Source organism: Salmo salar, chromosome ssa08, assembly GCF_905237065.1.
Source record: "Salmo salar chromosome ssa08, Ssal_v3.1, whole genome shotgun sequence".
NCBI classification, from domain to species: Eukaryota; Metazoa; Chordata; class Actinopteri; order Salmoniformes; family Salmonidae; genus Salmo; species Salmo salar.
The window spans coordinates 20,374,009-20,385,694 of NC_059449.1; the positions used below are offsets into that span (position 1 = coordinate 20,374,009).

The 11,686-nt window shown below is 45.2% G+C and overlaps 1 protein-coding gene across 2 annotated transcripts; it reads left to right on the forward strand.

Moving 5' to 3' along the window:
- The first annotated feature begins 642 nt into the window (after nt 1-642).
- On the forward strand, nt 643-10,533 carry LOC106610441 (fatty-acid amide hydrolase 2-A). Of its 2 annotated transcripts, none has more exons than XM_045722964.1 (11): nt 643-963; nt 2,041-2,123; nt 2,462-2,598; nt 3,070-3,279; nt 3,498-3,617; nt 7,171-7,306; nt 7,645-7,762; nt 8,315-8,434; nt 8,541-8,649; nt 9,024-9,212; nt 9,413-10,533. In XM_045722964.1, the coding sequence occupies exons 1-11, from the start codon at nt 772-774 to the stop codon at nt 9,640-9,642; spliced, it is 1,644 nt and encodes a 547-aa protein (XP_045578920.1). In that variant the 5' UTR covers nt 643-771; the 3' UTR covers nt 9,643-10,533. The 2 variants fall into 2 exon arrangements, with proteins under 2 accessions (XP_045578920.1, XP_045578919.1); XM_045722963.1 differs by having other exon boundaries at nt 644-963; nt 8,538-8,649.
- The last annotated feature ends 1,153 nt before the right edge of the window (nt 10,534-11,686 follow it).

Genomic DNA, 11,686 nt, shown 5'->3' on the forward strand with positions numbered 1-11,686 from the left:
AGTGCGTGTGTGTGTGTGTGTGTGTGTGTGTTCTGTGTGTGTGTGTGTCTCTGCGGGTCTGAATCGAGGAAGCTAAAGCGTTGGACTGACGGTTTAGAGATGTTTGCTTCCATCTACTGGTGGTAAAACGGAACAACGACACTGCAAAGACAGCGCTTGCTGCTACAATATACTGTATAACAACAATGCAATGTAATTGTATCACTGTGTAGTTTCAGCAGATTAGACAGTTTTCATTGTGATCGTGCCCTTACAACAAAAATATTGCAGTTTTGAAAAGTGCAGTAACTGCAGTCGACTGGTATTTTGGACGCAGTAATTGCAGAATAACTGCATTATACTGCAATTGAACTGCAGTTATACTGCACTCTAATTGCAGTTACACTGCAAAATTACTGAAGTAAAAAAAAATGTTTTTTTTATGCATACTGTAGTTATACTGCACTCTGACTGCAGTCTTTCTTTCCGTAAAGGTGATATAACATATCTGATTGTATGGGGTCACCTACGGAAATTCCGGCTAACTTTCATACAAGAAACCTAATGTAATAAAACATGTTGCATAGACAGCTTGTCTGAGAAAGTAAATACAAAGAGAGTCTGACATAACACCTGCAGCTAGCAGAGGTTCATTTTATTACAACACCCCCGTTGCATTCTGGGAGAGTGGAAAGAGACTGAGCAGTGGATCTGATCTTTTTTAGTAGTACGGCAATTTCTGGCACCCGAAATCTCATGTCGAAATAGGCTCGTCTTCCGTTATCGGTAGTAATGGCGCTGATACGGTTCGAACGGTTCCTGGCCTCGATGCTGCGGGGAGCGGTCTGGATGCTGTTTGCCGTCTTCAAGCTGCTCGCTCCGCGGCGGGGAGCCGACAGGTCGGTGAGGAGGCTCCCACCAATCACCAACCCACTGTTGAGGGTCCCGGCGATGCGGCTCGCCCGCATGATTCGACGGAGAGAGGCAGGTGAACTTTATTAAAGTGTTGTTAGATAGTTAAATGCGACCCGGTAGATCGTGACATAACGTGCATTCATATAGGTAGGGCCGGGATAAATGAAGAACTGCCAGTTGCTTGTTTTATTATGCATCGCAGCTCGGAATGTTTAGGGAATAGAAAGATGCTGGAAGGTGACTCCGTGGCACTGACGAATGCTGGGATATGTAGGCTAGTAATAACTCACGACAATAGTTTACTGACATAGTAGTTTACTGTACTTAGTACCTAATAGTACTTGTATTACTCTGGGCCTACTTGAAAAAAGTAGCCTATTGAATTAGCATTTCATGTAAAATATATTCAAGTTGGTTGTGTTTTCAAACACATCCTGTCACATCCCAGAGGATATACTGTAGTTTGGTTCCCTATTACATACAGGGCTCTGTTCAAAAGCAGTGCACTACATAATAATGTACCAGTTGGGACACAGGTTTGTGTGGCTTTTGATGGTTGAGCCGGGCTCCCTGTTGAGAGGGATTTATTTCTAGAATGTAAACAATAGTGGCAGGGGGCCACGTAGAGCCACCGGAGGGGACTTTACTTCACCTGCACAAAGGTCACTATAGTCAGGGGTCTACATCCCAAATGGCACCCGATGCCCTATATAGTGCACTACTTTTGTCCAAGGCTCATATGGTTCTGGTTGAAAGTAGTGCACTATAAAGGGAATAGTGTGCCATTTTGGGATAGAGACAGAAACAATAGGAACTCTTTCCCCTACTCTGCTATGTAACGTTACAGTGCTTTGAACATCTGGAAAAAATCACTATACATCCTGCCAATTGTACTCTCTCAGAATAGCTTTTTACAGTGTTTACAGTGTACGAAAATAGACATATTCATCCTAAATATTCACGGTTCTGCTTCTCATCTCTTTTTTGGATTGATTGTTTGTATCCCAAATGGCATCCTATTACCTATGTAATGCACTACTTCTGGTCAAAGGCAGTGAACTAACAGGGAATAGGGTGCCATTTGGGACACAGATCATATCTTGATGAATCAGACTGCAATTTATATAATTGCCCCTGTTCTCTCAGGTAACCAGTGTGGAGGTGGTACAGACCTACATAGACCGCATCCAAGAGATTAACCCTCTCATCAATGCCATGGTCAAGGACAGGTGAGAGAGGGAGGGTGTGTGTGTGTGTGTGTGTGTGTGTGTGTGTGTGTGTGTGTGTGTGTGTGTGTGTGTGTGTGTGTGTGTGTGTGTGTGTGTGTGTGTGTGTGTGTGTGTGTGTGTGTGTGTGTGTGTGTGTGTGTGTGTGTGTGTGTGTGTGTGTGTGAGAGAGAGATAGAAGACACCTACTTTCAGTGTGCATTTCAAGTCAAGCCACACTCCCTTAATCTCTTACCTCCTATTCTCCTTCCGTCCCTCCTACCCACCCCTCTCTACTCTCTCTCTCTCTCTCTCTCTCCATCCCTCTCTCCTCCCGCCATCCCTCCACCCATCTCTCTCAGGTTTTCCTTGGCCCTGCAGGAGGCAGCCCAGGTGGATAAGCTGATAGAGGAGGAGACAGGAGGAGAGGATGTTCTGGAGGACAGGCTTCCTCTACTGGGTGTTCCTTTCACTGTGAAAGAGGCCTTCTCCCTCCAGGGTAGGCTGCTAATGCTACTCCTTCTAATGATGCTTAGAATAGAGTCACTTTATTTCTATATACTCTGGTAAATAGGGTCACTGCCCTGACCTGCAGCAGTACTGCTATCAGTTGTATTTCAAAATTTGATACAACATTTGGTGCTGAAGTATGGAGTCTTGCATCCAGGGTAGGCTACTAATGCTACTTATAGTGAGGATAATATGATCAACATGGCCAATACCCTGACCTGTAGTTGTGCCTGTGCTGCAATCAGTGTTCTTTCCCCACTGGTTGTCCTTGATGCAAAGTTTGGTGCTAAAGTCTATCTGTCTCTGTGCCATTCCCTCACTCTCAAGGTCTAAACCTGATGAAATTGGAAACCTACTGAGCTGAACTACTACAGTTGAAATAGAAGCCTTGTTTGTTCCAATGCCTTGTTCACTGTCCACATTTACTCTCTCTCTCTCTCTCTCTCTCTCTCCCCCCCAGGTATGCCTAACTCCACAGGGCTGGTGTCACGGCGGGGGGTGATTTCAGCAACGGACGCGCCCCCGGTGGCTCTGCTGAAGAGGGCAGGGGCCATTCCTCTGGGGGTGACTAACTGTAGTGAGCTCTGCATGTGGCTCGAGTCCCATAACCGCCTGTATGGAATCACCAACAACCCATACGACCTGGAGAGAATACCAGGAGGAAGCTCCGGTTAGTTACACCACTGTCATTCTCGAATGGAATAGAGTGGATGGAATCCAATGAAATGGAAAGGCAACAGAATGTTTGGAATACGGTGGAACAGAGTAGGAGTAGATAATAGAATGATACCTTTATTGTCAACCTTCAATATATTGTTGTATGTCAGTGTGACTCCAAGTGTTACTACCATCTAGTATGACCTTTATCTCTCTGTTTGTCTCTCTCAGGAGGGGAGGGCAGTATTTTGGGGGGCGGTGGTTCAGTGATAGGGGTTGGCTCAGATGTTGGGGGCAGTATTCGCATCCCAGCATTCTTCAACGGCATCTTCGGCCACAAGCCAACATCAGGTGAGGGCCGTCCAGTCTGTCACCTGTGTGTGCGTGTTGTGTGTGTGTGTATAGATGTTTGTATCTATCCCGCATTGTAGAGAGACACATCCTGTGTGCGTGAGACACTCACACCAATCTGCTGTCTCTGTAGGAGGTAGCGGGGCCAGTTCCTTCTAATCGTGCGTGTGGTTGTGTTTAATTGCAGGTGTGTGTGTATTTTAAAATTTGGTATTTCATTAGTATCCCCATTAGCTCTTCCTGGGGTCCACACAAAACAGGAAACATAATACAGAATGACATAATACAGAACATCATTAGACAAGAACAGCTCAAGGACAGAACTACATACATTTTAAAAGGGCACGCAGCCTACATATCAATACATACACACAGACTATCTAGGTCAAATAGGGGAGAGGCGTTGTGCCGTGAGGTGTTGCTTTAACTGTTTTTGAAACCAGGTTTGCTGTTCATTTGAGCAACAGAGTTCCATTGAATAATGGCTCTATATAATACTGTAGGCTTTCTTGAATTTGTTGTGGATTTGGGGACTGTGAAAAGACCCCTGGTGGCATGACTGGTGGGGTAAGTGTGTGTGTCAGAGCTGTGTATCCAGTGCAGTCGGAAAGTATTCAGACCCCTTCCTTTTTTCCACGTTACGTTACAGCCATATTCTAAAATGTATTCAATATTTTTTTCCCTCATCAATCTACACACAATACCCCATAATGATGAAGTGACCACAGGTTTTTAGAAATGTTTGCAAATTTATTTAAAAAAAACTACATAAGTATTCACACTCTTTGCTATGAGACTCAAAATTGAGCTCAGGTGCATCCTGTTTCCATTGATCATCTTTGATGTTTCTACAACTTGATTGGAGTCCACATGTAGTAAATTCAATTGATTGGACATGTTTTGTAAAGGCAGTTTGCAGTGCATGTCAGAGCAAAAATCAAGCCATAAGGTCGAAGGAATTGTCCATAGAGCTCCGAGACATGATTGTGTCCAGGCAGAGATCTGGCGAAAGGTACCAACATTTTTTTGCAGCATTGAAGGTCCCCAAGAGCACAGCGGCCTCCATCATTCTTAAATGGAAGAAGTTTGGAACCACCAAGACTCTTCCTAGAGCTGGCTGCCCAGCCAAACTGAGCATTTGGAGGAGAAAAGCCTTGGTCAGGGATGTGACCAAGAACACGATGGTCACTCTTACAGAACTCCAGAGTTCCTCTGTGGAGATGGGAGAACATTCTAGAAGGACAACCATCTATGCAGCACTCCACCAATCAGGCCTTTATGGTAGAGTGGTCAGACTGAAGCCACGCCTCAGTAAAAGGCACATGACAGCCTTCTTGGAGTTTGTCAAAAGGCACCTAAAGGACTATCAGACCATGAGAAACAAGATTCTCTGGTCTGATGAAACCAAGATTGAACTGTTTGCCCTGAATGCCAAGAGTCATATCTGGAGGAAACCTGGCAGCGTCCCTACGGTGAAGCATGGTGGTGACAGCATAATGCTGTGGGGATGTTTTTCAGCGGCAGGGACTGGGAGACTAGTCAGGATCGAGGGAAAGATGAACAGAGCAAAGTATAGAGAGATGAAAACCTGCTCCAGAGTGCTCAGGACCTCAAACGGGGGCCAAGGTTCACCTTCCAACAGGACAATGACCCTAAGCACACAGCCAAGACAACGCAAGAGTGGCTACAGGACAAGTCTCTGAATGTCCTTGACTGGCCCAGCCAGAGCCCGGACTTGAACCCTATCGAACATCTCTGGAGAGACCTGAAAATAGCTGTGCAGTGACGCTCCCCATCCAACCTGAAAGAGCTTGAGAGGATCTGCAGAAAGGAATGGGAGAAACTCCCCAAATACAGGTGTGCCAAGCGTGTAGCATCATACCCAAGAAGACTCAAGGCTGTAATTGCTGCCAAAGGTGCTTCAACAAAGTATTGAGTAAAGGGTCTGAATACTTATGTAATTCAGATATTTTTCTTTTTTACTTTTTTTAACATTAGGAAACATTTCTAAAAACCTGTTTTTGCTTTGTCATTGTGGGGTATTGTGTGTAGATTGTTGAGGGGAAACAAACTATTTAATCGGTTTTAGAATAAGGCTCTAATGTGACAAAATGTAGAAAAGGTTAAGGGGTCTGAATACTTTCTGAATGCACTGTAAATTGACTATGTAAACAATTTTGGATTTTCAACACAATGTTTCTTATAAAAAGAAGTGATGCAGTCAGTCTCTCCTCAACTCTTAGCCAAGAGAGACTGGCATGCATAGTTTTTATATCAGCCCTCTGATTACAATGAGCTACAGCTTAACTAGGTTTTTCCTTGCAGCACTTGACCACATGACTGGACAATAATCAAGATAAGACAAAACCAGTTACTTGCTTTGTGGAGTGTGGTGTCAACAAAGCAGAGCATCTCTTTATTACAGACAGACCTCTCCCCATCCTTACAACCATTGAATCTGTTTGTTTTGACCATGACAGTTTACAATCTAAGGTAACACCAAGTAATTTAGTCTCCTCAACTTGTTCAACAGCCATTACCAGATTCAGCTGAGGTCTAGAACTTAGGGAGTGATTGGTACTAAATACAATGCTCTTAGTTGAAGATATGTTCTGGAACCGTTTATTACTGGCCACTCGTTCCAAAGCTGACTGCAACTCTTTGATAAGGGTTTCAGTGACTTCATTAGCTGTGGTTGCTGATGTGTATTTGGTTGAATCATCAGCATACATGAACACATGTGCTTTGTGTGTGTTTGGTTTTGTTTGCTTGCAGGTATGTGTTATACTGATATTGTCAGTTCTGCTCTCTCTACAGTATAGGTGTAGTATCTAACGTGGGTCAGTTCTGCTCTCTCTACAGTATAGGTGTAGTATCTAACGTGGGTCAGTTCTGCTCTCTCTACAGTATAGGTGTAGTATCTAACGTGGGTCAGTTCTCCTCTCTCTACAGTATAGGTGTAGTATCTAACATCGGTCAGTTCTGCTCTCTCTACAATATAGGTGTAGTATCTAACGTGGGCCAGTTCTGCTCTCTCTACAGTATAGGTGTAGTATCTAACGTGGGTCAGTTCTCCTCTCTCTACAGTATAGGTGTAGTATCTAACATGGGTCAGTTCTGCTCTCTCTACAGTATACATTTACATTTTAGTCATTTAGCAGATGCTCTTATCCAGAGCGACTTAAAGTAGTGAATGCATACATTTCATACATTTTTTTCCCCCGTACTGGTCCCCCGTGGGAATCGAACCCACAACCCTGGCGCTGCAAACACCATGCTCTACCAACTGAGCCACACGGGACCTAGTATCAGTATAGGTGTAGTATCTAACGTGGGTCAGTTCTCCCTCTCTGTAGGTGTAGTATCTAACGTGGGTCAGTTCTCTCTCTCTCTGTAGGTGTAGTATCTAACGTGGGTCAGTTCTCTCTCTCTCTCTGTAGGTGTAGTATCTAACGAGGGTCAGTTCTCTCTCTCTCTCTCTCTCTCTCTCTCTCTCTCTCCTCTCTCTGTAGGTGTAGTATCTAACGAGGGTCAGTTCTCTCTCTCTCTGTAGGTGTAGTATCTAACGTGGGTCAGTTCCCCCCGCCCTCGGGGCAGCAGCCTGGTTTCCTGTGTACAGGCCCAATGTGTCGCTACGCCCAGGACCTGCTGCCCATGCTCAGAGTTATGGGAGGAGCCAACGCTGACAGGTACAGAGGGACAACAACAGCAACAACATGCACAGATACACGACTACACGTTAATAACTCCACGTTGGCGGCAGGGTAGCCTAGTGGTTAGAGCGTTGGACTAGTAACCGAAAGCTTGCAAGTTTGAATCCCCGAGCTGACAAGGTACAAATCTGTCGTTCTGCCCCTGAACAAGGCAGTTAACCCACTGTTCCTAGGCCGTCATTGAAAATAAGAATTTGTTCTTAACTGACTTGCCTAGTTAAATAAAGGTTTCAAAAATCAATAACACCCAGATATGACCACGTCCTCTCTCTTTCTGTCTCCCCCTCGTTCTCTCTCTCCCTCCCCCTCTGCAGGTTGTCTCTGTCGTCTGAGGTGGATCTGAAGAGACTACGGTTCTTCTCTGTTCCTCACGATGGAGGCTCTCCTCTGGTGTCTCCTGTCGACCAGCAGCTAGTCCTGTCTCAGAGGAGGGTGAGAGAGGGGGGGAGGAGGGGAGGGAGACAGGAGAGTTCCTCTGGTATCTCCTGTCGACCAGCAGCTAGTCCTGGCTCAGAGGAGGGTGAGAGGGAGAGGGGGGGAGGGAGACAGGAGAGTTCCTCTGGTATCTCCTGTAGACAAACAGATAGTCCTGGCTCAGAGGAGGGTGAGAGAGAGGGGGAGGAGGGGAGGGAGACAGGAGAGTTCCTCTGGTATCTCCTGTAGACAAACAGATAGTCCTGGCTCAGAGGAGGGTGAGAGAGAGAGGGGGGAGGGGAGGGAGACAGGAGAGTTCCTCTGGTATCTCCTGTAGACAGACAGATAGTCCTGGCTCAGAGGAGGGTGAGAGAGAGAGGAGGGTGAGTTGGAGAAAGAAAGGGGGAGATAGAGCAAGGGAGGTAGAGAGAGAGTAAGAGATAAAGGAGATAAGAGATGAGGGAGAGGGTTGAATTAGGAGAGACAGAGGAAGATTAAAAGATGGAAATAAAGAGAGGGGGAGAGAGAGAGAGAACATTAGAGAATTCAGTGTCACCATGTCTTCCACAGGTAGTTCAGCGTCTGGAGGCAGACCTGGGTGTCAAAGTTCAGCAGCTGAAGATTCCTCAGCTCAAATACTCCTTCCAGATCTGGAGTGCGATGATGGGAGCCCCGGGGAAGGATGGAAAGGTGTGTATCTATTTGTGTGAGGTTTTGCTTGTCTCTGAGTGTATGGTGAGTGCTTGAATGTATAGTATTGCCTTAATGGTCTATATGCCTGTTCATCCAACAGCAGCCCACGTCATTTGCAGAGCTGATGTCTGACCATGGGAAGAAGGTGTGGCCTCTATGGGAGATGGCTAAGTGGACTGTGGGACTCTCCAAGCACACCGTGGCTGCTATAGGTATGTGATGGTGTGTAATGGTTATGTGATGGTGTGTAATGGTTATGTGATGGTGTGTAATGGTTATGTGATGGTGTGTAATGGTTATGTGATTGTGTGTGATGGTGTGTAATGGTTATGTGATGGTGTGTAATGGTTATGTGATGGTAATGTGATGGTTATGTGATTGTGTGTGATGGTTTAAGGACATGTAGTAGGCCTCCCCTACTTCTCTGTTCCTCCCTTCTTTTCTCTCTCTCCCCGTCCCCCTCTCCCTTGTCAACAATGTCATGTTGTCTGTGACTGGTGATAATGTTATATTGTCTTTCATTTAACTCGGTGCTCTTGAATGTGGGGCACATTGCTGTAAATGACATAACTAGAACTCCCCTCAGGTCTGGTCCTGGTAGAGATGTTCCAGAGGGCCCAGCCCACCCAGTTCATCCTGCAGCAGAAGGAGTCTCTCCAGAAGGACCTGGAGGAACTGTTGGGGACGGACGGGGTGCTGCTCTACCCCTCTCACCCCCATCTCGCCCCCAAACACCACCACCCCCTCTTCACCCCCTTCAACTTCTCCTACACTGGTCAGTGGTGCTTTAGCTAGCTTGGTGTCAGTGGTGGAAGGTAGGTAGTAGATTGCAGAGCCTCGGATGAGCTTTACCTGGTCAGGAAAATATCTAACCCAAATTATGACAGCCCTTGCCTGAAGTACAGTTCCTAAACTTATTTTGGTGTCAACATTTTTATCAGCTCTGACACTGTACCCCTCTCTTATCCCTCACAGGTATCTTTAACATTCTGGGTCTTCCGGTGACCCAGTGTCCGTTGGGGCTGAGCGCGGAGGGTTTACCCTTGGGACTGCAGCTGGTAGTGGGCAAGCAGCAGGACCGTCTCTCCCTGGCCACCGCTGTGTTCCTGGAGAAGACCTTCGGAGGTTGGAGAGACCCGGGGAGCATCGCCACTGCCACCACCCAGCTAGATACCTGGCGCGGGACGTCAACACCCACATCGTGAATATACAGAGATGTTTATTCTGAGATTAATGAAAGTCCTAGAAGACAAAGGAATGTATGCTCAGACACAGAAAGGCAGACACACTCACACTGTCTCTTTGCACATGCCGTCCTGTCAGTCGTCCAGCCTTCTCATTCGTTCTTTAAGAACAGACTATCGCTAGGTTACTGAGTCACTCGTCCACTACAGTATGTCTGTTGTGTCTTCGTCACAAAGTGTCCTATGCTTGTCCAAAGAGCCTTTATGTGTCCAGTCGTTGTGTGTTCTTGATTGGTCCCAAATGGCTCCCTATATAGTACACTACATTTGACCATAGCCCTATTCCCTACATAGTGCCCTACATTTGACCAAAGCCCTATTCCCTACATAGTGCACTACTTTTGACCAGAGCCCTATTCTCTTCATAGTGCACTACTTACATATTGCCCCCCCTATGGGCCCTGGTCAAAAGTAGTGCACTATGTCGGGAATAGGGTGCCATTTGGGATGCAGATTGTGACTGTCCGACAGCCATATGTTGCGTCAGGTTTTTTTGTGTGTGTAATGTCCAATAAGCTTTTCTCTCTGTACACTGTATTTGTCCACAACTAAAGAGACGGTGGAACCTTATTGGAGAGAGAATGTATTATGACAGTGTAATGTGTTATGGTGTAGTCCATGTTAAAATGACGGGCATTGATGGGTGATGTGATATACCACATCTCTTATATGACTGGCACTTTTCAACAAGTTAAAAGGTTAATGCGATCTACAGTATAAAGACATGTGCATATTATGATCATTTGAAAGGATGTCTTTGTGATAATGTTTCATATTAAATGTTAATGGTTACTGTCCTACTACAATTATGCCAGAACAAATATTATAATAAAATGCACATTATACCGAGGACAACATTGTATTTCCTAAGTGTGTTTTTGACATTTTCTCTGTGAAACTGACCATTATATTTTCCCCTAGCAGCAATGGTACACTACAGGCTGGTTTCCCAGACACAGATTAAGCCATTGAGCATACTTGTAAATCCAAGAGTGGCCTTAATCTGTATCTGGGAAACCGACCCACAACCTCAGAAATGTAGGCTAATCTTTTCTGCTGACAATGTCTTCTTCAATTTGACCACCAGGGGGTGTATATGCTCCAATTCCATTTTATCAATAGCATAGAATGTCCGGTTGTCATTGCAAAGGTTGCGTGCTGTTCAGATCTATGAATGAAAGAGAAATGGAGAACCTGAGCTAGTCGATTCAGTTTCTGTTTCTGTTTGTATTCTCAATTCTCAATTTACAAAGCCCTTTTTACATCAGCCGATGTCACAAAGTGCTATACAGAAAGCCTAAAGCCCCAAACAGCAAGCAATGCAGATGTAGAAGTACGGTGGCTAGGGAAAACTGGTTCATGTGACTGAATCATCACAGATTGGAGTGTTGCGCTTCAGAATGAAATCACGCAATGATGTCATCATTCACCACGCACACACCAGTCCCATAATAAGAATATGTCATCACTCAGGACCGTGGAATTATGCCGCCTTCAAAACAACTGGGAACTCGGAATTCTCCGACTTCAGACCTCGGTGCGTTCAAACCAACTGGGATCACGGAAACAAACGAGCTCCGACTGGGTAAAAATCATTCTAGAGCTCCGACTTTCTGACGTTATGATTGACCTCGTATATTTTCCGAGTTCCTCTGTTGTTTTGAACGCTGCATTAGAATTATCTTTCATTTTGAGCTGTCAGACTTTCATGTGCTCATTACAAACTGATGTGTATGGTCGAGGGAATTTGTCATGGTCAGTGAGGTAATGTTTTGCATCCTGGTGGAAGCTATGGTGGTTTTGTTTTATCCTGTAGCCTAAGGTTTTTATGTGCCAAGATAAGCAAAAATGCAGCCTATACAAAAGCGCATTGTTTTGAATGGATAATGTCCACTGACATCCCAATAGTTAAATATGTTTTATTCAAATGAGCTTGCAAATTCTGCTACTTGCTTTAATGTCAAAAGAGTATGAATTTGCTTCGAAACATATTTATTTCCAGAAT

What these genes read in the sequence shown, in the direction of transcription:
- LOC106610441 (XM_045722963.1), top strand. Translation starts at nt 772, where the DNA reads ATGGCGCTGATACGGTTCGAACGGTTCCTGGCCTCGATGCTGCGGGGA. An exon ending in AATGCCATGGTCAAGGACAG is followed by an intron (nt 2,124 to 2,461) that starts GTGAGAGAGGGA and finishes CATCTCTCTCAG; the next exon opens with GTTTTCCTTGGCCCTGCAGG. An exon ending in CTTCAACTTCTCCTACACTG is followed by an intron (nt 9,213 to 9,412) that starts GTCAGTGGTGCT and finishes TATCCCTCACAG; the next exon opens with GTATCTTTAACATTCTGGGT.